We start from the raw sequence: 25,855 nt of genomic DNA, 5'->3' as shown, positions 1-25,855 counted from the left end.
ATGCTCTTCTCCCCAACTTTTGGCAACCCATCACTATTCTGAAGCCTTCCCACCCTAAGCTTGCTCTGTCTCCCCACAGCAGCAACCTATACGTCAGCTTATCATCATCTTCAAAGGAGCATCTCCCACCCATCACATCTGGCAAGAACTGAGCTCTCCATCACTGCATCTTTCCTTCGGCTGGCAAAATAGCAGCAGCCCCATGGAGCACTCAAACCCACTCACACATCCCCACTGGAAACCAATACGCATCTCCAAAAAGGGCTATAGATGAAGGACACCACTTATCTTGGACCATTCATGCTCCACTCGTGGCTTCCACGGAAGCTCAACCTCTTCATCACAGAGATGTCTTTACTCTGTTTTTCCCCTTCCCTGGAGGCTGCTATTCACAGCCACTTAAAACTAACACTAAAGTGGTGCCAAGTCTAAATTGTTCTTATAAATATCTAAGGCAGGGCTGAAAACAGAGAGGACACCCGGGGAGGCTGTTTGTGAAGCGCAGCTCATCAGCAGTCCCCAAGCAGGGCCCTGTGGGAACGCAGCCTTTTAGTTTCCATCAACATCTCACATGCTGCTTTGCAGCCATTCACAGTTTTGATGGGAACAGCTGGCTGGGAGCTGGGATGGAGCCAAACAGTAGTGAAATGGAGAAGGAGGCTGTGTCCCAAGTTACAGGATGCAGGCTGGGGAAGGCAGGAGACCACATCTACTAAGACTGTTGCTTGTGTAACTTCCCTCTGCACGCACTTAGCAAAGGAGCATCCTCACAAGCTCATCCTGCTCCTTCTTATATCCTTCATTTCAATCACTTACTCCCATTGGTGCCAGGTTTCCTTCTCATCAAATTAATTTTGGTGATCATTTTGGACCCATGAGCATCCTTGATCAACTTCCACAGAGAGTGGGTTGCCCAGAGAGGCTGTGGCTGCCCCATCCCTGGCAGTGTTCAAGGCCAGGTTGGACACAGGGGCTTGGAGCAAGCTGCTCTATGGAAGGGGTCCCTGCCCGTGGCAGGGGTTGGAGCTGGAGGAGCTTTACGGTCCCTTCCAACACAAACCAGTCTGGGATCCTACGACTGTACCATTTTCCACTACCTTTGTTGAGATTAGAGGACTTCAGACACCAGAACAGACAAGTCAAACATTCATGGTGTTAATATTTCACTCCTGTCATTTGCTGTCTTCAAACTTCACACTCTTATGGCTCTAGACATGGTAAAAAACTAAAGATCTAAGTAAACAGCAACACACCGAATTAATCTGTGCTAGCGCAGCTACTAACAATGGAGTTTACACTGGCAAGAGTACAGGTTCCCACTGCCTCTTTTGTAACAGGATTTATACAATTCAATAGAGAAAATCTAACTCCAGTGCTAACACCAACTAGGCAGGCGAGAGGGAAAACATTTGTTTTGGAAAGCAAGCAGAAATACAACCTCTCCCCCATTTTTAGAAGGGATTCAGTAAATATTCTACCTTGATGCGTTGTAAGCATTCTTCACCTAAAAAATCCTTTTATTATTAACATTGGTCTGGTCACAGACCCAAAACATAGAATCACAGAATAGTTAGGGTTAGAAAAGACCTTAAGATCATCCAGTTCCAACCCCCTGCCATGGGCAGGGACACCTCACACTAAACTATGGCACCCAAGGCTCTGTCCAACCTGGCCTTGAACACTGCCAGGGATGGAGCAGTCACAACCTTCCTGGGCAACCCATTCCAGTGCCTCACCATGCTCACAAGGAAGAACTTCTGCCTTATATCTAATCTGAAATTCCCCTGTTTCAGTTTGAACCCATCACCCCTTGTCCTATCACTGCAGTCCCTAATGAAGAGTCCCTCCCCAGCATCCTTGTAGCCCCTTCAGATACTGGAAGCTGCTCTGAGGTCTCCATACAGCTTCTCTTCTCCAGGCTCAACAGCCCCAATGTTCTCAGCCTGGCTCCATAAGGGAGCTGCTCCATCCCCTGATGATCCTCATGGCCTCCTCTGGACTTGCTCCTACAGCTCCATGTCCTTCTCACGTTGAGGACCGCAGAACTGCACACATAGCCCTGTACCAGCTACTATGCAGAAAATTACCTCTATCCCAGCCAAAAACAGTACAAGGGGACTCATGGGACAGCCTGGAAAGGCTCTACCACATGGAGCAACCGGTTAAACCACGAGCTGATTGAGCATCCAAGTCTCATCTCTCACCCGGCGTCTCTCAAGGTGTAGACTTTAGAACAGTGGTTGCACCACTGTCTGTAGACTAGAAGGACATTGCTGTACCCATATACCCAGGGAAAACCGGACAGAGCCACCAGCTCTTGTTCACAAAGCCCAGGGCTGAATCTAAGGGTCCATGGCCCAAAATCCCCCTTTTCTCCCTCTTTTTCCATGTTTGCCTGCCTCCCCCATTTTCCCCAGCTCAATGATGGCTATTTATAGCCTGAAACACATTGAGCAGATGCTCTGCAGTAAAAGCCTTTGACACCTCTAAAGCATTATAAATCCCAGGGCACGTTAATCACCCAGTCTGAGCCCCTAATCCTAACCCAGGCACAACAACTAATGGGTTCTGCAGACTCCCTCCCACAGGCATTTTGCCTACATCAGGACTAAGCTAAAGGACATAGCATCCAACATCCTCACCCTGACAGTGTCAGGCTGCACCAGGCAGCCCAGTTATCAAACACCACGGATTTCCAGGGGTTTCAAGCACTTGGGATTTCCCTATCTTTCAAACAAGCATTAATGAAGTAGGAAACATCTTTCACACGGAGCAAGTGGGGATTTATGGAGGCCACAATACCTGCAGTCAACAGCCGACTATATTGAAGAACGGCTTTGGAAGAAAAACACAATGCAAACCTATTAAGGCTGAAACTGTATTTATTGAATAGGGTGTAATTTATAATGCTGGCCTTTTGGTCAAGCAGTCATGAAGCAAACAGCTTTCTGGGCTTGTAACACCATGGTAGGATCTAGAGGTGACCAGGAATGACTTCAGCATCACCCTGTGGCAGGTTCATCCTAACCTTCCTAGAGCTGTCTGAGGATGTGGGTCTCAATGATAAGCAAGTTCCTTGCAGGTTAAGCCCAGTTTCTCAGGCTAACACACCTCTCTGCTCCTTGCCAGCCTACCATGGGACTCCTGCCCAGCCTATGAGAGGTCTTGCTCCTCTCATAGAGGACCAAACCACTCCCAGATAGACCCAGTAACACTCCTTGCAAAGCCTGCTCCTATGGCACCATGCCCAGCAAATGCAGTTCTTGCCTGGCTCAGCTGTCACATGCAGCTACAAGCATCTTTAACACTCTCCCTCCACAATCACTCACAGCCCCTCTGTAAAATGAAGGCCTCAAAGGTGAATGTAAAGGATGCTTAAGTGATGTGTAAAGCCCTGGAAACAGGGTAGATCTGCTTTCAATGGAGGAAAATGAAAAAGAACATAAATCAATATTTAATCTGATGATTGGATTTGCCTGCATTCAGCCCATCACTCCTATAAATCAGACACATCCATTCATGGGGCTTCAGCTCATGTCCAGCATGCAGCATCGAACGCCTTGGCGCCCAGCCTTAAATCAAACAGGCTTTTCTGAAAGAGCCTCTTTCCATTAAGAAAACCCAGTACTGTGGTTATGAACATTAACAAATCAAAACTGCATAGAAACGGGCAGATTAACCCATCCTTTAATAGCGGTTTTCAGCAAAGCAAGCAATTTCTGTGACCAGTGACCTTTGGCTGTCTGGGGATTAGCAACGAAGACCCACTTCCAAAGCCTATAGCCACCCAGATAAATCACCTCAACGTGGCTTAGATCATCTGCTCAGGTCATTGAGCAGCTCTTGCCAAGTGGGAATTACAAGAGTAATTCACTATAAAGTGAATTAACACACATATCACAGCACTGCAATCCATTATGTCGATGGATCACAGCTCCTCATTTGCCTTTTCACAAAGGGACCCAAGAAAGCCATCAGAAGCCCCAGCTCAAGGCTATGTGGTGCTTTATAACCAGATGGACCATCTCGAATCATTCATGTTCCACTTGAAGGGAGTAAATTCTCCACAGCAAACGCCCAATGCATTATGAAGGGTTTGATATCTCATTTATGCTGGCTTGTAGCTACATGAGCAGCAGTAGATACTTTAAAGGAAGGGAGAAGCATTACAAGTAGTAGATATTCCCCCCATCTCCCCTTCTGTATTTATCCAGTTCAGACAACCTGCATTTATTTAAACATAGGATTAGGAGATGGATGATGTAAAAACACCATCTCCAGAAGAGCAACAGTGGTGCAGCAACTCCAACAATGCTGCTGCTTTCCAGTGAGCATCGTCAACTGCCCCATAGGCCATAACAAAGAGACAGCCTTCACCTCTCATACCACATGCCAACCAGGGCATCTGCATAAAACATTGATTTAAACCATCAGGGGCAATTTGGTTTTCAATCTCCATTACAGCAGCTCTCCAATATCTCCTGCTAAGTGAGCACCACCGATACTTAAATGATGCTGCCTGCAGACAGGACAGATGCATCTGGCTCTGGGCTCTGCTGTATTTCTCCACTGCTCTCACATGTTCCAATAGCCCCCATCTCTTTGCTGTGACCACAACATGCCCATAAAAGAACATGTTTTGGTATCTCAACAGCAGCAGATACGTGCCATAACACTACCTACAACATTTATCATGTACCAGTTATACTGGCGTCATCACCCTCTACAACCCAGCACCAGTACTGTGAGCAGAGACTAGCGGTAGCTCTGTTCCTCCCTGGGTTGCTTTAACTGCTCTGTTCCACCACTTGTCTAGTGGTAAGAAGTGGTAGAGGGATGGATGAATCAACTGAAGTATCTTCTGCCTTAAACATGTCTGTAGCTGGTCAATGGACTAAGACAGGAGGCAATAGATCCATCAAGCCTTTTCTTCTCCAAGTACTAAAACTGTCATGGAAACACTTCCATAGCCATAAACATCCAAGAAGGAATACAGAGAGAAAAGCCTACATTATCAAGGTGAACATACCCAGAAGCACCTGAGGCCACTTTTGGATGCTGTTTTGGCAACAGCCACAACTTCCAAGTCTCAGCTCAGCCTTCCCAGCACGGAGCACAGAGCAGCAGGCTGCAGTTTCCCATCTCTTCCCATCAGCCACCCCTGGAAACCATCAAGCTCTGAGCCCTCTCCCCCTCCACAAGCTCACTCCAGTAATAGAGCAGAAGCCAGTACCCTCATAGCCAGCTATCTGAGCCTTTAGTTCCTTCCTAGAGCAATGCTTATCTTCAAGAGCTTCAAGACACCCACCCTATCTGCTCTCAGCCTTTCTTCTTCCCCAGGCTGAGCACGGCAAGGCTGAAGTCATCTCTTTCCAAATACTCTCTAGGAAAGGCTTTGCTACACCCCCTGATAACGTGCAATGGGTTTCCTGGGAAGCACAGGCAGCCTACACTTCTGTCTGGAAACCAAAGATAAAGGGAGGAGGGTGGTGGGGAATACAAGAGCCACCTCCTCAGGCTGCTGCTGCTGGAATAAAGACAAGAAACATGGAATATCACTAACAGGACAAGTCCAGCTTTGTCCTGGCTTGTCTGGGGCTCTGTAAAGGGTTTGAAGGTCCCATGTACCCCTATATCCTTCTCTAAATTTCAGGTGCCATTCTGCTTTTCTTCCCCCATCCCATCCTCAGTAGCCCAAAGCCTCTTTGTCCCGCACAGTCAGTGCTTGGCCATCAGATCTGCTTGCCTACACAGACTACAGACACCAGTTATTCAGGCCTGGTTTAAGCTGTTAATTCCAGGTTGGTTTGCACTGGGACCCCAGATGAAACTGGGGGGTTGGGGGGGAGTAAAGACCCATCCCTACAATCTCCTTTTGATCTGCTATTCTGAATTTGGAGCTTCACAGGCCTCACACTAGAGCAGCTTGCTCCAAGCCCCTGTGTGCAACCTGGCCTTGAACACTGCCAGGGATGGGGCAGCCACAGCTTCTCTGGGCACCCTGTGCCAGCGCCTCAGCACCCTCACAGGGAAGAGCTTCTGCCTTACATCCAATGTAAACTTCCCCTGTTTCAGTTTGACCCCATCACCCCTTGTCCCATCACTGCAGTCCCTCTCCAGCATCCTTGCAGCCCCCTTCAGACACTGGAAGCTGCTCTGAGGTCTCCACGCAGCTTCTCTTCTCCAGGCTCAACAGCCCCAATGTTCTCAGCCTGGCTCCATACAGGAGCTGCTCCAGCCCCTGAGCATCCTCATGGCCTCCTCTGCGCTTGCTCCAACAGCTCCATGTCCTTCTGATGTTGGGAACACCAGAACTGAACACAGTGCTGCAAGTAAGTAGGCTTCTTTAGGCAAAGAACCTACTGACATCAGTAACACTGAGCTCACCTTCCCCAATTACACTTTAGGGCAACACAGTCGCTTCAAGGAGAACAGGAAAAGCAGCATTTGCTGTATCCTCCTGTAAGGGTGCAAGAGCGAACAGGAAGCAGGATGATGGGCTGCAGTGAAGCAGTTTTTCACCCAGATGATTAGTGAAACACAAAGAAAAGCAGTTGGAGGGAGCACATCTGGCAGCTCCAGCAAGGAAATGCCACACTTGGAATAAAACCCAGGAGACCCACGATGTTGGAAAAGCCACAAGGCACCTTTGTGTCTGTAAGGGGGGCTGGTCTGGCCCTTTATCACCGGGAGCTTGCACGTGGATTGCTTCAAAGGTTCTGGATGAAGTAGTAATGACAAAGCATTAGAAACCCTGTGGGTTATTGCTGTAGGAGCTACTCAATCACCTGTAGAAAGGTCAGCCCTGCCGTAACAGGGGTAACGGGTTAAAACTTAAACAGGGGACGTTTAGATTGGATATAAGGAGGAAATTCTTTCCTGTTAGGGTGCTGAGGCACTGGAATGGGTTGCCCAGGGAGGTTGTGAATGCTCCATCCCTGGCAGTGTTCAAGGCCAGGCTGGACAGAGCCTTGGGTGCCATGGTTTAGTGTGAGGTGTCCCTGCCCATGGCAGGGGGTTGGAACTGGATGATCGTAAGGTCCTTTCCAACCCAAATGATTCTATGATTCTATAATATTACCCAGAGCTTGAATAAGCAGGCAGACAACTTAAAGCTGCAAGAACACAACTGAGACCCACCAAGTTAAATGCAATTCCTGGTGGCACTGGCCACAGTGCCATAGGAGACGCTGTTCCTAGCTCCTCACCTCCAAACCAAGGGTCAAGAGACAGTGCCATCAGGAAACCCCTAAGTGCATTCACATGTACCAAAGAGAAGCATTCGTGTTAGGATGACTCCTGGGATTCCAAACTCATCAGTGGTGGCCACCACCAAGTCACCTCAACAGCTTGATTTCTGTGCCTCAGTTTACCCAGTTATAGGGAGAAAACCAACAAGGTGACAGATGAGGGTTGGAATTGGATCATCTTAAGGTCCTTTCCAACCCTAACTATTCTCAGATTCTATGGCACTTCACACGCTGCAAGATAAATATGGGAGGCTGTGTTGATCACGGGCTTTTGTATGTCACCAGCAGCAGTCCCATTTATTAACATGAGTGTGGACCCCCCTCTAGTGGGACACCCTCCCCGCTCCGGTACCTTCAGTCATCTGGGATCCAGTCCTGCCAGTTTTCTTCCAAGAGAAGTGGTGGAATCATCATCCTTAGAAGTGTTCCACACCATGTAGACGAGGCCCTCAGTGCCATGGGTTAGTGGTGGCCTCGGCAGTGCTGGGGCAAAGGTTGGACTTGATCTTAAAGGTCTTTTCCAACCTGGTTGATTCTATTGTTCTGGGTTCATTCCCAGGTGGTGATGGCCCTTCCTACCATGTGTAACCAAAGCAGGCACCTATCCTGGCCTATTCTTGGCAATTTTATGGAAGGAAAAGGTACTTTTGTAAAGATAAAAAGCTTCCAAGGGAAGTGGGGGAGACAAAAAGAGATCCCAGTTACATTTTGTCTGCCTCAACCTCTATCTCAGAAGGGTTCATGCTGGGAAGCACGGCAGCAGCCATGCCTTTCACTAAGCAGAGAAGCCAAGTCCTTGGTAAATGGTGATAGTATTTTATCCTGTATGGCAGGGAACTGAATAAGATGAAGATCCCAAGAGTTTTCAATACACAGTAACTGCAAAAACCCAACAGCCAGAGAGCCTATACATAGAGATGGATAGAGAAAAAACATCAGGGCAATTTTCTTCCATACAACATCTCTTTCTCCACTCCCACCCAGGCTGATTTCCCAGGTGGGGTATTTACTGTGTACAGACAACACAGTTTGGGAAGCAATAAAAGAAAACCCCTGCAATAAGAACTAGTTGATAGATTCAACTTCATGTTTATATAATGCAACCCATCAACGTCTCCCACGTGGATACTGATCTTGCAGCATCTCTGGATGGATGCTTAGGAGGCTGCAGCCAGCCCTAGACTCTACCCCAGGGGCAAGAGCTCTTGTGGTGTTGCAATCCCCAGCAGCAGCTCATTCGGGGTGAGGCATGCAAACTGTGTGCCGAGCACTGTGCTTATACACTGCAATTAGCAGTGCTGTGCTTTAATTGCTGCCAATCCATCAACAGGCTCTAGGAGGTACCTTGGAAGCTGCCACCTGAGCTTCATTCAGACCATTAACAGAGCATATGGCAACGACATGCCAAAGCTTATTGTCCCTCAGTTTGTGTTCAGGGCAAGAAGGCTCTGCTAAGATGATGCCCTGATTTCATAACAACTTCTTTGGTTGAATACTTGTAGTTAGATCAGGAATTGCTTCCTCATACCAGCTACAGAGATTATAATGGTTTGAACCTCAGCAAGACCACGTCTTTTTTATATGCCTTCCATTAAAACAGATTAACCCCAAATAAACCACATTAAAGATTCAAAAAACATGGGATTCTTGCCATTAAAGCTGAAGGCACACAACAGACAAAGGAATTCTGCAGCTCTCCAAATGCAACGAGGAGACCAAGCGTGCAGGTTGGGTGCCTTCAGCCCCCTCTTTCATCCTCGAAAGGAGAGAGGAAAGCCAAAGATAATTACAATTCTAGCAAGCATCCTCTTGAAGAAACGGAGAGCTCAAGTTTACAATTACAATTCTCATTGTCATGGAAATTTAACACACAGTAGAAAGCCTGACCTGCATATATCTGGGGGGAAAAGGAAAGGAATCATTAAAACTGGCTGTTGAGCCGGAGCACAAGTCAGAAAACAAGCATTCACATACAGAAGGTTTCAAGGATGCAAAGTTGGCTCAAACCCCAAATTTAGGGGAAAGCCTTTTGTTCTAGAAAGTCTGATCTTTTAAAAAGAAAGATAACAACCATGCTGTAGCCTACACTGAAAAAGCTGCTCTTTGAATGCATGCCATGTTCTCTGATAATTAAACTGTAGAAACATAACATGTGCATGCCTTATTCATAGAATCATGGAGTGGTTTGGGTTGGAAGGGACCTTCAAGCTCAACCAGTTCCAAACCCCTGCCACGGGCAGGGACACCTTCCACTAGAGCAGCTTGCTCCAAGCCCCTGTGTCCAACTGGCCTTGAACACTGCCAGGGATGGAGCATTTAGCACTTCTTTGGGCAACGTATTCCTTCCTTCTCAGGTAACTCTGTTTTTTGCAAGCCTTAAAACCTCTCAGATGCCATACCCCCTTTTTATGGTACCCACGCACAGGAAAACATGTATTATACTACAATTGCCTCTACTCCTGGCTTGCAGTGGCTGAGTTAGATAAAGGGCAATACAACAGGTATTATCAACACACCACTGCCTTTGTGTAGAGCAAATAGGCACCTAAGTTATAGAATGGTATTTTCCTCTTTTACCCTTTATAGACATACCCAAGTGCTGTAGCTGGATATATATCAGCTGGAGACAATTAGAATATGTTAAACTTCCCATCTCCATCTAATACCTTGGGATCTTGGCAAGTGCTCTCACACATTCCATAAGTCCTCTGATGCAGAGCAGCGATCACTCAACACCAATACTGGGAGTACCCTCTACATTGGGGTATGCCCATCAATGCTTCAGAGCTTCACTCAATAGCAGAGATTGGAGTTTGCAGGACAAGTGGTCCTGAATGAGTGATACCATGAAACTCCCTCCCACCAGAGAGAGGCAAAGGGATGCCAAATACTGATGGGCAGCCTATAGAAGTTACCTGCTTGCTCAAACAGCCACGGACTATTTTGCAACATGTTCAAAATAATAATTAAAAAAATAGCCAAAAATTAAAACTCAAATTCAACAAGAATAAAAATCTAAAGAGTTTCAAATTAATTTAATGAAAATAAAATTTAAATTTAAAATATAAGAAATTGAAAATAATTGAAGGAAAAGGTCTCTCACTCATCTTACACATACTCTAGAGTTCCCACCCATGCTCTGCAGTACTCAATGTTTGTCATTGGGTACATGCCAATAGACATGTCCAGAGGACAATTAGCCTTCTTTTGCCTTCTTTCCCCTCCAAATACAGTGCTAGAACCACTCATTCCAGCATCAATACCTGCAAGGCACTTTATTGACAGCAAGATGGGAAGAGATTCTTCATACCTTGGTTTTATACAGCTTGGAGCTAATTACAGACTTCCTTCTCTTGCTCCTGCGAACAGCTTTTATCTCCCTTTCTCTGCTCAACAAAGTGGACATTGAGGCCTCATGGTCTTCAATAGACAACCTCAGAGACTACACATATTTTTAAGCCTAGATCAGGCACCTTTAAACACACAAATATTTGAACACTAGAAAAACAATTGGAATTCTAAGCAGAACTGGAAGGCTGCCACCGGTGAAATAAATCAGTGCAAGTGGAGGCAGCCTTCACTGACACATTGAGTCAATGGTAATTTTACTATGGATTTTTATCTAAGAAGCACAGTGTTCTGGTTCATAAGGCATATTGGATTGGGCATTTTGAGCACTGAAGTTAGTACAGGCACAGATGCCAAGACATTACGTCCCACTGTTTTCCTGACAAAGTCTTTAAACCCCATTTATTCCCTCTATTACGGCTGTACCCGGGTGTTTACTCAAAGGAAGCTTCCTCTGGCTCCAAAGTGGATGCAGACTGAGCTGGCCAGAGTGGAAGCAGAGGAAAACCAGCACAAACACTTCTACTTTGCAAAAGGAAATGTGTTTTATGCTGCACAAACACAAGCCATGACTCCTCAACCCACACCGGAGCTCCCGGCCAAGCTGCGCCACCAGCAGTCAATGCAATTCAGAACCAGGAGTGTTTCTGGCATGGGATCTGCTGCCTAGAAGTGTTTTCTCCTTAACAGCCTCTTTCCCAGAGGAAAAGCACTCCGCAGACAGGAAGATCTCTGGTTATAGGCTTAAAAACAAAGCAGAGAAGGTGTCACCGGAGCAAAACTAACCCTCAAAACCAATGAGGGGATCTCTGGAAGCATTGCTAGAAGAAATGAGCTAAGTTTTGGCTTTGGGGTTTTTTCTTCTTCTTTAAGTAATAAGCACACTGAATAAGAACAAAACAGACAAGGGTGCAAGTGTCCAAGGCCAGGTTGGACACAGGGGCTTGAAGCAAGCTGCTCTAGTGTAAGGGGTCTTGCCACTGCAGGGACTTGGAGCTGGATGAGCTTTAAGGTCTCTTCCAACCCAAACCATTTCATGATTATATGAACGAGAGAACACAGAAGAACAGTAGAACGCAACCGTTACCCAAAAGATGTAACAGGGCAGCTTTGACAGCATACTTTTCATGCCTCTTCCTATAAACACATCAGGTCTCATGAAACCCCATCTCACAGCCTCAAACAAGAGGGAAGGTGCAAGTCCAGCCCCGCTGTCCAAATTCCCTCTACCAGATCTCGTTAAAACTGCATTTATCCAGAGGAAGGAAGAGCAATCTGTAACATCTCCCCCATTTATCCCTAGCGAATTCTCACCTCCTTCTGCCTTTCCCTACTGACAAAACTCATTTCACACACAGAAGCTAGAGGCACTGCAGCAATGCAGGTCCTACATATTCAAAGAAACTGCAAGCACATCAGTAAGATACAAGCAAAACAGAAGTCTCTGCTAGTTCCAAAAGGAAAATACAGGCAGATGTAACCACACCATTCAATCCCTTTGATCACCGTGCCCATCATCAACCTCATGGTGATGGTCTCTCACAGACCTCCATCCATTCACCCAATGGTCTATACAAGCCAACAAACAATCAAATACCAACCGAGACCAAAACCCATCCACAACCCAAAGTCACCAAGAAGAGGTGATGCGGTCACCTCAACATCAACTACCCACCTTGGTGGTGTCATCATGTGACCGCTGGTACCGTTTCCAGCGGCAGCCGTAGATCCCGGTCAGACAGGACAAACATAGCTGTGGCTCGTAGTACTGCAGCGGCTGGTGTTTAACCATGCTCCTTCCAGCCCCTCAGGAGCGGGGTATCAGAAATCCATCAGGTCCTGGGAGCGCCCTGCAAGAGGAGAAAATAAAAGGGGGTAAAAAAAGGAGGGGATTTAAGATGCTAAAGTAATATCTCAATGCATTAGAAAAACAATTTAATAATTAACTGTGTCCTCTGGCTATGGAATGATCATCACATCTATTTCCAGCCCTGTCACCATCGCTTTGTTGCTCAACGAGAGGAGAATTATAGAATCACAGACTGGCTTGGGTTGGAAAGGACCTTAAGATCATCCAGTTCCAACCCCCTGCCATGGGCAGGGACACCTCACACCAAACCATGGCACCCAAGGCTCTGTCCAACCTGGTCTTGAACACTGCCAGGGATGGAGCATTCACAACCTCCCTGGGCAACCCATTCCAGTGCCTCAGCACCCTCACAGTAAAGAACTTCTTCCTTATCTTCAATCTAAACTTCCCCTGTTTCAGTTTGAACCCACCACCCCTTGTCCTATCACTGCAGTCCCTGATGAAGAGTCCCTCCCCAGCATTCTTGTAGCCCCCTTTCAGACACTGGAAGCTGCTCTGAGGTCTCCACGCAGCTTCTCTTCTCCAGGCTCAACAGCCCCAATGTTCTCAGCCTGTCTCAATTTGCAAGTTTCATTTCCTTGTGCAGTTTCTCCCACAGCACTAAAAGGAAATGGATTCACAGGAGGTATCAGTGGGAAAAGCCACAGCAGGACAAGAGCAGTAAGCTGGTAATTCATAACCCAGATGATTAGATTTTTATGAGTGACTGAAAAGTAAAGAACCAGAGCTCCTGCAAGCACAACCTGAAAATGGATTCAGAGACTTCTGCAAAGCTGAAACCCAGCCCAGCTAAATCAATTTATCTTGAGCACCCTACAAAGCCTGCAAAACAGTCCCAGATGATGAACTCGCACTCCTGTGCATGCTGGAAAAGGCAGATATTCCCTTCTCTCTTCACAAGCACATCAAACTAGCACTCAGAGGGATGCAGAGCTGGATGCAGCCTTTACCCTGGTGAAAGATTCCCTCTCCACTAAATAGCATTCACTCCCAAAAGACCAGGCTGACTGCAGTGCAAGTGCTCCATTTGCCACGTGTGGAAACACGAGTTAATTTGCAGAGAACACCAAGTTGGGCAAGAGCATCGATCTACTGGAGGATATGAAGGCTTTACAGAGGCATCTGGACAGGCTGGATCAATGGGCCCCTCACTGCAAGAGAGACATTGAGGTGCTGGAGCAGGGCCAGAGAAGGGCAGCGGAGCTGGTGCAGGGCCTGGAGCCCAAGTGTGATGGGGAAGGGCTGAGGGACCTGGGGGGTTCAGTGTGGAGAAGAGAAGGCTCAGGGGGACCTGATGGCTGCCTACAAGTGCCTGAGAGGAGGATGGAGCCAGGAGGGGCTGGGCTCTGCTCCCAAGGAACAAGGGATGGGACAAGAGGAACCGGCCTCAAGCTGCACCAGGGCAGGTTTAGATGGAGCTGAGGAACAATTCCTGCCCCAGAGGGTGCTCAGGCATTGGAACAGGCTGCCCAGGGCAGGGCTGCAGTCACCATCCCTGCAAGGGTTCACACCCCGTGGAGACGAGGCCTCAGTGCCATGGGGCAGTGGTGGCCTTGGCAGTGCTGGGAATGGTTGGACTGGATGTGCTTAAAGGGCTTTTCCAACCTGGTTGATTCTGTGATTCTATCACTGTTTCAAGGGAAAGTACTTGGCTCCATCAATTACATGCTTTGTGCGTCAGAAGACTTTTTATATACGTATATATATAGTTAGATGCTTGCTTTGTCTCTGCTGAGATTCATATCAAGAACAGACCAAGTAGTTGTGTGCTCTTACTAATTCATAGTCAGTGCGTGGGGATGGCAACCTCAAAGCAGATGTTTGCCTCTCTGATGGCAACACGCAGCCCTCAACTCCTACCAGGGGTTTTCCACAGGTTCCTGGTACACGAGTACACCCACAGCTGTGGTGGGGATAATCAGTGCGTTGTGAGTGATGCTCAACAGCAGCTTAGCTTACAAAGCACTTGGCTTCCTTTCTAGAGCATGCATGATCTGTGGGCAGTAAGACAATTGCATCCTGTCTAGGGGAATCACTTCATTTCCTTTATATAGAGCACCCCCAAAGTGAAGGTCTTACGTAAAGCTATGAGTAACAACACCCTCACTGCATCAGCAAAGCAGGACAGGGCTTAAGGAGGTAGCCTAGCCACCCAAGAGCCTGTAATGGCCATGTCATAGAATCATGGAATTGGTTGGAAGGAACCTTAAAGCTCATCCAGTTCCAGCCCCCTGCCATGGGCAGGGACCCCTTCCACTAAAGCAGCTTGCTCCAAGCCCCTGTGTCCAACCTGGCCTTGAACACTGCCAGGGATGGGGCAGCCATATCCCATGGAAGGAAGCACCCAAGAATGGGGTTGACCATACCTTTCATTACAGCTCATGCGTAAGGGGATGCTGTGGGCATTGCAATCACTGTGGCTGAGGCTAGAAATGCCAGGGAGGACACAGACAGCTCAATCCTTCCAGCCTGTGTCCTTCCTTGTATCCATTTACACTCAGTGCTTCATGCTGACAGCTTAGGACAGCCTTGCCCTGACTTGCTCTATTCAGGACTCGGCATCCTCAAGGCAGACAGATCTTGCTACTTGGTGGTTATAGTTTCAAAGCCCACAGGACCATTACCAGAGCCCAAAACCCTCAGGTCCTCTGCTTTCCTCTAACACAAGCACACATAACACTGCTTTATCCTTCCAGCAAACCTCTCTATAATGTTCTTGGCGCTGCTCGAGGCCTTGACCCAGGCAGAGGACACGAGATGCACAGGACTTGCACATCAGCTCATTGCTGATCCACATCCCTACGTGGCTTTGCTCAGCCCCTCAGGGAGAACATGCAGGACAGAGTCACAAGCACATCCAGTCTGAAGCCAGAGCTGTTTGCTGATCACATCGCCCCATGCTCTCCCAGCTCATCTGCCCCTAAGCGTTGCTGTATCACCTCCGTGGCCTCATGCTTGAGGACACCTCCCCACCCGTGGTTCATCCCTTCTCATGCTATTTATAAAGCTCAGCATTAGTCACTGCACAAGTTGCTTCCTATCTTCAGCTTGTGTCTGCTTCAAGGTTGTCCCTACAAGATGAGTTTCCTGGTTTGCCTTCCCCATGTGCCGGCAGCACGCTACAGGCAGGAACAACTGGCAGTTAGAATAGGTCAGAAACACCGAGGCCATGCAAAGTTCGGTGCTATTTAAGGGTCTTGGACAAAGCTATTCTCTGCCTTGAAGATCCTAAATGATGTCCAAGATGTTGTGGGATATAAGTAGGAAGTAGAAGTTATTCAGAGCCTATTAACAACTGCACTGCCAAGCCCCATTATCACCAACCTGCAAAGCTAGCCAAGCTACAGGCATTACAAGGAATTCTTCATGAACTGAACTCCAAAAGACAGCATCTCTCCTGATTCCCACCTCTTTATGAGAGCAGACAAACCATCTCTATGTGTAAAAGCTTTGACAATGTACTTGTTAGCCTACAAGAATTGTCTTGCAAGCTCAAACACCAGGAGCACGCTCAAGCATCTTACCACTCCATTCTTCTGGGAAGGCCTTAGCTACTGTCCAAACGCCTGGAGAAGCGATCCTGTACACCAGCCACATGCATACAGGGTGTCAAAGCCTGCAAACCCTGACTTTTCAAACCAAAATCCAATTCATCTGAAGTGCCAGGAGCCTGGAGCAGAGGCTGCCCTTCAGATATAATAAACCTGTGTTATAGATCCATCATCCCGTTAACAAAGTTGATGCTCCAGCACTTTAGTCCCTAGCCGAAACTTCACAGCACAACTCACAGGAGGCCACTGGTAAGGCTGGGAAGGGAATAGGGTGAGTTTGGGCAAGCCCCACAAGTTAGGAGGTACATGAAGAGTTCTCTTCTTAGGGCTACCACCAGGATCCCTAAATCAACTTGTTCCAGATACCAACATCCCTCTCACAACTGCATATCCAAGGCTATCAGCTAAAGGCATGAACTTTGCTGCACAACCAGAGACAGTGCAGGCACCAAAGCCTTTTCAAACAGCATTGCTTTAATAAGGTACAAGGGCACTTCAGAATGGAGGGGGACCAGCAATTAACCCTTCACCCTGAAGGTGAATCCCACCAAGAACACCAACAGCCAGGGTCGAGGCAAAAGCCTTGAGCTTGTTGCCCAGTTCTGAAGAGCATCTACCAGCCTCCCACAGCAGCATCTAATCCAGCATCTCCCAAACTCCTCACAGCATGAAGGAGGGACATAAGTGTCCCCAGTACAAAAGGGCAACCAAACCAAAAGCACACCTGTCCCCCAACATGATCACCACAAGGCACTGCTGGGAGGCTTTAAGAGCAGCTTAAAACAGCTAAACCACTAAAAACAACCAAGGGAAAACAGAGCTGAGAAGGCTCCATAAGCTAACAAGTGAAGCTCCCACCCAGGTTCCTCTCACTGAACCCCAACACAGGTCGATGCTAAGGGAACCCGTACATTCAGGCTGCTCTCCATGGAAGCAGTCAGGAGAAGCACAAAGAGAAGAAATCCAAGATGACCTTAAAAGACCAGAACATTCCTAAACACAGTTGAATTGCAGGAGCCACAACCTGGAAGCCTAAAATCATTCCCTCTTCTCCATAAGGATCATAAGCAGATGCTTAGAAGCCCACGACAGAAAGGAAAGCACACAGAGCACCCATCCTCCCCACCGCTCGCACAGACACCTGAGTAGTAACAGGAGATGAAGGAAGAGACTGAAGCACAGCAAGGCAAGATGCTGCTCGAGAGAAACCCCACTGATACCATCTGCCTAGAGGTCCTTGCATGGCTTAGATGCTGGACTGAGTACTTACTTCTCCTGCTTCCAGAAACAGATTTAACGGTGAGAAGCAGAAAGCCTGTGCCACCTTAGAATCACTGTTCCCATGACATCTACAGCTTTGAGGTGGAGAGAGCAGGCTATGAATGATTCAAGCCTCTGCTGGTTAGCATTACATACAGAAATGAAAACAGGAAGCAAGACAACATACATTAATTATTCACATTCAGCACCACGCACCAGAAGGGAGGGGAGGGATAAAACCCACACAAGCAGTCAACCTTGGCTTCAAAGACGCATCATCCACCAACGGCTACAGGCTTCTCCGAGCTGAATAACTGAGCTTGCCAGATAATGTGGCCAGAAAGGAGGAGCAGGGTAGAATCCATCTGCAAATACAATGGGAGCGTTTCCTGAAGGCTCCAGGATGCCTAATTAGCACACGCTGCATTCCTGAGATACTGGGCTGTAGGTATCCCTTACAGCCCCGTGACACGTTATTCCTTTCCAAAGGGCATCAGAGAGAAGAGAGACGAGGGAATTCAAGTGGCAGATCTAAAAGGGAAGCTCTCTGGGGAGATTTGGCCTAAAAAACGTTGGGTTTTGTCTGGGTTAACTCCTCCAGCCCTGTAGCCTTAGAGCAATGTTCAGACCTGGAGTGGAGAGGGAACAGAGCAATCGGGACCGTTGTTAAACCACCTCAGTGCTATCATTTTAAGCAAGGGGAAGAGCAACAGTACAAGGCCTGAAGTGTTCTGAGTGAATAATGTGAATGAAGCCATGGAACAGCAGGTTTAAAAGCGTCCAACCCTTCCATAAGGCTTGGTACAGTCCAAGCCATTCCCTCCGGGTTTTTATGCCTATCAACCCAGTTTCACGCAGGCCACACTGAGCTCACTCAGGATCCTGGGATAAGTCTTTTAATAGCCCAGAGATAAGCAGAGTAAAGCACATCCAGTGACACCATCCACAGCGCTGTTCTGAATACCCACACGGTGTGGTCAGCATGGTTTGGAGAAGCTGGAAGGAGATACGAGAGCTACAGGCTCCTGCCTGCCTTACCTTGACCTGCTGCCTTCAGCCATCTCCCAGATACCTTAGTTGGTTTGGTACAACGAGCACATAACTTCTTACTTGAGCCTGCAAACTACTCCTAAACTGGATCAGCACATCCAAGAAAGAGCCAAAACACAGCAAAGGATGCTTTGATTTCTGAAGTCTATGGAGATGCTGGGAAGTGCAAACCCAAGCACTTGGGAAGAGGAAGACGCCTCCTACATCTCCATGCATTGATATGTGGAGGACATTCATGGTCTTCCTACATCTCCATCTATCAAGACATGGCTGGAAAGACCCACCAAATGGAAAGCTTTGGCTTTCCATGAGGAGGCTCCCATGGTTTCAGAGGCATATTTGTTGGGAGAGTGAGGCAGATAACAGAAACACCATCACATGGGCAACCCCCATATTTAGAGAGGCCAAATGCCACTGCAGCAGCAGGCACACAAAACCAAGGTATCCCATAAAACCAGGCGCAAGGCAACTTACCCCACTTGCAATGCAAATAAATGCAGAAAATAGAGACCCTGAGGCTGTTTGAGATTTATCTTTTTTAGCTACCCCATTTTAACAGAGCTTTGACAAATTCGGCTGATTTCCACATTAAAAGAAGCTTTTTTCCTCCAGGGGTGACTCATGGGATCACTCTCAGGCATCTCTGTACAACTTCTAAATCTCCATCCCTATTAAATCTTCCATCAAGCTAGTTATGCTTCAAACCTTGTTAAGCAAATAATTACCTATACCCATTAGGTGAGAACATCACTGCTAACCCATTATCCCTTCTGGTGTTCTTGTAAGCCTTCTTGTCAATTGTTTCATTAATTATACTGGAAAATCCTGATTTTCCTTAAGTACTTTCTAAACAATAGAAGTTAAGCGCTTCCAGAGCAAACCCTCTGGTTCTACACACAGAAAAAGAACTTCAAGGATCCTTTATTGCCAGAGCTAAAGAGATTTAAAGTATTAGAAGGAACTGATGTAAACTCTCATGACTTCCATGGACTCTTCATGGTTCTTACAGTCTTTAATATACTGAGCTCATCCCAAGTAACTCAATTTCACTTCCCCTGACTTGGAAGATGAAAATGGAAGAGGGACAATGTTCGCATCTGTTTAATAACAGAACAGCTCTTGCAGAGGGATGTTTGCTCCAGCCGTTCCCACAGGAGGAAATCGAAATGCACACTCGCACACTGAGCAGTACTTTCCACAGTTTGTTGGCCCAAACCCAGAGCATCTCAACTTCCAAGATGAAGATTTCATTTCAAGGCAGGAGCGGTCTGAGAACACCCCAAAGCCATAAACAGCCTCATTGCTGAGATGATGCATTTCAGTGGTGGAAGGTGCCCAAGCGATGACCCCCCGATCACAGAATACCTCTGGATGACCCAACAGAGTTATTCTCTCACTGGGCTTATTCTTTCCAATGCCTTGTTATTTCCCACTGGAAACTGGGTTGGGTTAGAGCTCTCCTACTCACTTTTCCCAGGCTAAAACCATTCAGGTTTATATTGATAACACTGCAGAATCTCTGCACAAATACAAGCAGAAGATGGGTTAAAAGGCAAGTTGCCATTGTCTGGCAAACAGACAAAGATAATGTGCAGCAAAGTGTTCCTTGCTATGTGCATACAGAGTCATGGAATGGGTTGGGTTGGAAGGGACCTTAAAGCTCCTCCAGTTCCAACCCTGCCACAGGCAGGGACCCCTTCCACTGGAGCAGCTTGCTCCAAGCCCCTGTGTCCAACCTGTCCTTGAACACTGCCAGGGATGGGGCAGCCACAGCTTCTCTGGGCACCCTGGGCCAGCGCCTCAGCACCCTCCCAGGGAAGAGCTTCTGCCTAAGAGCTCAGCTCAGTCTCCCCTCGGGCAGGTTAAAGCCATTCCCCTTGGCCTGGCCCTACAGGCCCTTGGCCAAAGCCCCTCTCCAGCTTCCCTGAAGCCTCTTTAGGCACTGGAAGTGTATATACATGCAATACATAAGTGGAGTCTTTTGGCTGAGAATTGAGACAGGAAAGCACACATTGGCAAAACACCCTTGTCCTAAAGGCCAAGTGCTGCTGCCCCAAGTGACAGAAAATAATGAGAAACATTAATAAAGTAAAAAAGCAAGTTAGGTTTACAGGCCATGTCTTGATCTACCACCTCCAAAGGGGAACATCACTTTCACCCTGATGCCTGTTGTTGCCAAAACCCTATGACTACATCCTAATCCAGAGAGACAGCCCGCAGAGCCACTTTGATTCACAAAGTGGCAAGTGATGACCCAAATACTCAGGATCTGGCTGACGTGTAGCCCCTATGGGTCTGCCCTGTTGTTTATTGTTCTTCAAGTTCTCTTTCTTCCATTGAATGCTTTGAAACTAGGGCATGGTGTAGTTGGAGGGGTTGTATGCTTCCAGTTGATGAAAATTCAGACTTCAAAAGATAAACACTTCAAAGGGATTACAAAAGAGAAACTTAGACTTTAATCTCCCTAAATAAATAAGCACAGTGTGTACTAAAGCCTTCTGCAATCCAACTCCTTAACGTTTTCCATGGGCTAAGGGGGTATATTGGCTGCCCAGCGTTTTGGAAGGGTTGAAAAGCAGAACAGGACACTACAAAAACCTGTACAAGCATCTTAAAGAGCAATAAACAAATGCAATCTCTGCTTCTGCTGTAAAACCTTGCAAGTCAATGCCTCAATACAGCTCTGAAAAGCCAGCATAGGAGCATGGAAAGGTTTGGGTTGAAGGGACCTTAAAGCTCCTCCAGTTCCAACCCCTGCCATGGGCAGGGACCCCTTCCACTGGAGCAGCTTGCTCCAAGCCCCTGTGTCCAACCTGGCCTTGAACACTGCCAGGGATGGGGCAGCCACAGCTTCTCTGGGCACCCTGTGCCAGCGCCTCAGCACCCTCCCAGGGAAGGACTTCACCCTTAAATCTAACCTAAATCTCTCCTCTTTAACACCTGTGACAGTCAAAGCCATTGAGAAGGGAAAGGTTCTTGCCTCCCCTGATGCAGGGAAGCAACAAGTACCCATTAACACAGATCTTAACATTACTACTAACATGCTCCATTTTTGTCTGTGATGGCTGTGATGCTGGTCACACATTGCCTACCTTCAGGTTGTAACTGCACTTGCACATCACAGCACACTTATCCCACAGGCATGTCCTCAAGGAGATGATGCTGCAAGCTTAGTGCATTCCCCATTTAGTTCCATTTCTACCTAAAGAGCTTGCATCCTCAAAAGACAGTGGGAATAAGGTTCTGCCATAACCCCAACTGCCAGATGTGATGTCCAAGAAGACAACCAAGCTGCTTGGTTTGTCTTGGCAGACCTCTAGAGATGGAGAGGGCACAAAATCCAGCTCACAGTCAGTTCCTATCCTTCCTAGAGAGATCTTCAGAAATGAAGACCCAGCAGATAACCAATGAGCGCTGACAAACACGTGCAAGGAACCCCACGAGCCTTGCCTGCCTGTTGACTGGAAATCAGAGCAACCAGTTGAAATGAGTTCCACTTCATGCCCAGCAGTTAGAAAGCCAGCAGAACGCTGGATGTAGATAGAAAAACCATGAGGATGCTCCACATGCTCTTACCTGGGGTGCTGGCTTGTCTAGAGAGCCTGAGAATCACAGAAACAAGTAGTAATGCAGACCAAAGATTTCCCCTCAAAGGAGGCTAAAGTCACTTGGGACTGGGATGATAAGATGTCCAACATCTCCCAGGCCTCCCTAGCTGGAAAAGTCCACAGAGTCCACGCTGTTTGCTTTGGAGTTGAATGGTTGATGTCCTGAAGCACAACAGCTCTGAAAGCAGGATAATGCAGCAGAAGAGACCATCTTCCCAACCTCAGCTTCACAGTTAGCTCCGAGTGACCAAAACACAAACCGGGCTCAAAGCTTTTCCTGCTGTAGGAGTGGTTCTTGTGCAATAAACCTCTGTGGCTCACCAAGAGAGAGCTCAAAACATCGCTTCCCTTTTGCCTTGTTTGGCTCATTTCCTCTATTTTTAACAAGCCTTGTGAGCCTTATCTCACACCTCCACTGTTCTTAAACGTAAGTAATAGCTTAAAGAATCAGGTGAAACCACAAACAGGTTCTGAAGTTACTGGAAGAAGGAGGCAAAACACAGATGGAACATGAGGGCTCTTCATTAAGAGGAAACATGGGATGCTTTTGGTCCCCTCTGCCAAAGACTTCCTGGCAACCCCAGTATGAAGGGAGTTTGATCTTCTGGGGGCTGATGAAAAGATGGGCAACAACTCATGAATCGCTCACATCCGCAAGTCTAAAGAGGTTCTTGGCTTTTAGAAGTAGCAAAGAGGAGTTTTAAGCAGCTCAAGAGATGTAAAACCCTGCTCTTCCTGGAAGAAAAAGCCAGCTATTAACTGCTACAGAGACAGATGGTTGGGGGAGTCCACAGTACCCAAAAGAAGCTAGAAAAATGCATTAAGGGGCATGGATAGAGCTGATTGCACCTTAGGGTAACTGGTAGGTCTGTAAAAACCTGCTTCCATCTCTGAGTCTATGACATAGGGGAGGCCCAAGTTGGAGTACCCGTAGAATAGCTTTGGTTGGAAAGGACCCTAAGATCATCCAGTTCCAACCCCCTGCCATGGGCAGGGACACCTCACATTAAACCATGGCACCCGAGGCTCTGTCCAACCCGGCCTTGAACGCTACCAGGGATGGAGCATTCACAGCTTCCTTGGGCAGCCCATTCCAGTGTCATAGGAGAGCATCTCTTGTGCTTGACAGGAAAGGCCAGCAAACATTAGGCAAGATAAGCTCGCGTTCAGCAGGCACAGAAACGTTTATGTTACAGCAATGGAATGATGATGAATCCAGTTGTAAGCAAAGCTGGAATGAAGTTCCCAGAGAACAGGGGGCAGGAGAGGAATATAGGAAAGAAAAAAACAGAAGAAAGTTTGGAGGCCACATTAACAAGTTCACTCAGGCATCAGGAGGTGCTGATGCCTTAAATAGTAAAGTGATGAGGACATCCCAGCGTGGCTCAAAACAAGGTCTCTGAAACCCTAAGCTAAATCAACCACAAGGGATGCCAGTCACTCTACTAAGGATTCCCTGCATTCAAGCAGCATTCCAGCCAGCAGGGATGGTGATGTTTGGGAAGAGGGAGGGCAGCAGTCAGGCGTTTCCATGTTGCAACAGTCAACTGTTTATGCCATTGCCGGTAACCGGCGGAGAGACCACAGGGAGGAACCTCTGGGTTCCAGCCAACACCAACAACAGAAATAGGCTGGGTGCAGAGGGTTTTTACTAGGCACCATCCTAAGTGCCTCCGACTTCCCCAGGCGCAGTGGCTCCAGTACATGTCTGGTCCTGAACGATCAGCGAAGCCAAGGAGGAAGACACGCGGCCGACGCTAAATCATCGCAGCACAGCCCTTCAGAGCAGTGATGAGCATTGCCTTGGCACCATGCCTGGTGGAGTCGCAGCGTGCCAGAAACATCCCGACCAGCACGCTTTGCTCAGCTCCTTTCCATCTCACTCTATCCCCCAGGAGCTCATGACCTAGTGGGAGGTGAGCAACCTGCTCTAGTGGAAGGTGTCCCTGTCCACGGCAGTGGATTGGAACTGGACGAGCTTTAAGGTGTCTCCAACCCAACCCAATCTGGGATAATTCTATGACAATTCTATGATAAGAACACACCAATTAAAAGCTGGGGTAAGACAATGCAAGGGCCCAGACAACACCAGGAATGGCTGTTGATCTTATCAGAAGACATGGAAGAGGACGTAGCTGAACCACAGAAGCAGGGAGACATGTAGAAGAGCACCAAATACATCTGGGAGGAACTGGAAGGGTAGAGAGGCTGTGTCTGGACTAAAAGACCTCATGTTCAACCTCTGCTGCCTAAAGATCATATAAAGGAGAATGCACTGCAATGCTGGCATGGTCTGGGTGATGAAATCACATCAGCAGGGATGAGAACAGAGACAGCCAAGGCAAGAGAAGAAAGGAAAAGCCATCAGTGGAAGGAGACAGCAAGACCTAGGAAAGCACAGCTGGATGCTGAAGAACACTGAAGGGGCTCAAACACAGACAAGATTGCAAGATGCGTAAGAAATTAAAAGGATTGCATAATGTTTTTCCTCCCCACAGACTCCTTCACCAAGCTGTGAAACAGAAGTTTACCCCGAGCCTGATGCCTTTTTAGCGTGTGGTTTTGCTGAGGAATTAAGTGGAAACAGAGCTGGTTTTCAACATGCACACGCTGACAAGCAGTTTCCTTTACAGACAAGCTTCTCTCCCCTCCACCTCCCCGATGACCCTTTTCCTACACACACCCCTGAAGAGCTCACTGTAAGCACACATGAATTCTATCAGCTGGCCCTCCAAGGGGCAGGTTTAGTCCTCTCTGGAAGGCATTAGCAGCTAAAGCAGAAGCCTGTCCAACACGTTGCTGTAGAGGGCTCGTCATCTGCTTCCCTAAGACGCATTCCGTGCTTCACTGCTGTAAACTTGGCTCAGGCCAGCAAGAAAAGGAGACCTGCATGAGCCACACCAACAGCACTCATCTCCGAAGGAGCAAAATGCCTCCACAGCCCCTGCACACGCTAATTGAAACAGTAAGAGGGGAAAACACAACCAGCAAGCCTCACTTTACAATCGATACCCTGCACATCTGCTGTGCAACCGCTATCCAGAGAATTAAGCATGAATGTCTCCGGCTTAATGAGAGGTGGAAAGTCCTAGTTAAATGCATTACAAGCTTTTTATTTCCTATGATTGATTCCTTCCATACGGCTGCAAGACGAAACCATGCTTCACTAAAAATTGCTCTTAAGCCAGATTAATGAAGGAGCAAAACTTGCTTTCACATACTTGCCGCTACCTCCCATTCTGCACACGGCCAGCACATGCAGCACCAAAGTACCCTCGCTGATCACATCCACAACAAGGCCTCCACATCTTCCAAGATGTCATTTCTCCTTCCGTTTCCAAAGCAAATATTCACTGCTCCGTAAGGGTTCGCAGCTCCTCTGTAGCTCCCTTGTTCTACAAGCCAGACACCGTTTTGGCTTCCTACATTGAGGATGCATGAATCCATTTGATAAGACTCTAATCACACAGTAAACTCCTTCCTACTATAAGCACACTGGATGTGCTGTGGCCAAAGTAATCAAAAAGACGACAGTCAGCAGGACCTGGTGATGTGAAAGAGCAAGAAATCAATTCTGTCTCCATGATTTCAGAGATATTCTGACTCTTGTGGTTTTGTTTCCTTCTCATTGCAACTGGGCTGATTCAGAGCAATCAAAACAGATTACCTGACATTGGGAAGGCATTATAGGTATTCCCTTTTGGATAGAGCACTCAAAAGCTATGAGCTAACTGAAGCAGCCCAGGAGAGCTCAATAATCAAAGATGGCCTGGGTTAGGAGATAAAAGGACCTAAAGGGGCTGCAGGAAAGCTGGAGAGGGGCTTTGAACAAGGGCCTGTAGGGCCAGGCCAAGGGGAATGGCTTGAACCTGCCCGAGGGGAGACCGAGCTGAGCTCTTAGGCAGAAGCTCTTCCCTG

At 47.6% G+C, this 25,855-nt stretch overlaps 1 protein-coding gene across 6 annotated transcripts in view; it reads right to left on the bottom strand.

The window, feature by feature from the left end:
* The window catches only part of GDPD5 (glycerophosphodiester phosphodiesterase domain containing 5), a 163,211-nt gene that overhangs the window by 93,498 nt on the left and 43,858 nt on the right, over nt 1-25,855 (bottom strand). For all 6 annotated transcript variants that reach the window (XM_057417395.1, XM_057417396.1, XM_057417394.1 and 3 more), the window contains exon 2: nt 12,274-12,448. In XM_057417395.1, the coding sequence (XP_057273378.1) occupies nt 12,274-12,390 (117 nt within the window). In that variant the 5' untranslated portion in view covers nt 12,391-12,448. The remainder of the gene's footprint in view (nt 1-12,273; nt 12,449-25,855) is intronic.

Source organism: Pezoporus wallicus, unplaced genomic scaffold, assembly GCF_028554395.1.
Source record: "Pezoporus wallicus isolate ANWC-B61680 ecotype Strahan unplaced genomic scaffold, APGP_CSIRO_Pwel_v1 contig_13838, whole genome shotgun sequence".
Classification (NCBI taxonomy): Eukaryota; Metazoa; Chordata; class Aves; order Psittaciformes; family Psittacidae; genus Pezoporus; species Pezoporus wallicus.
The sequence above is the reverse complement of the archived record's forward strand: the minus strand, read 5'-3'. Positions and strand labels throughout refer to the sequence as shown.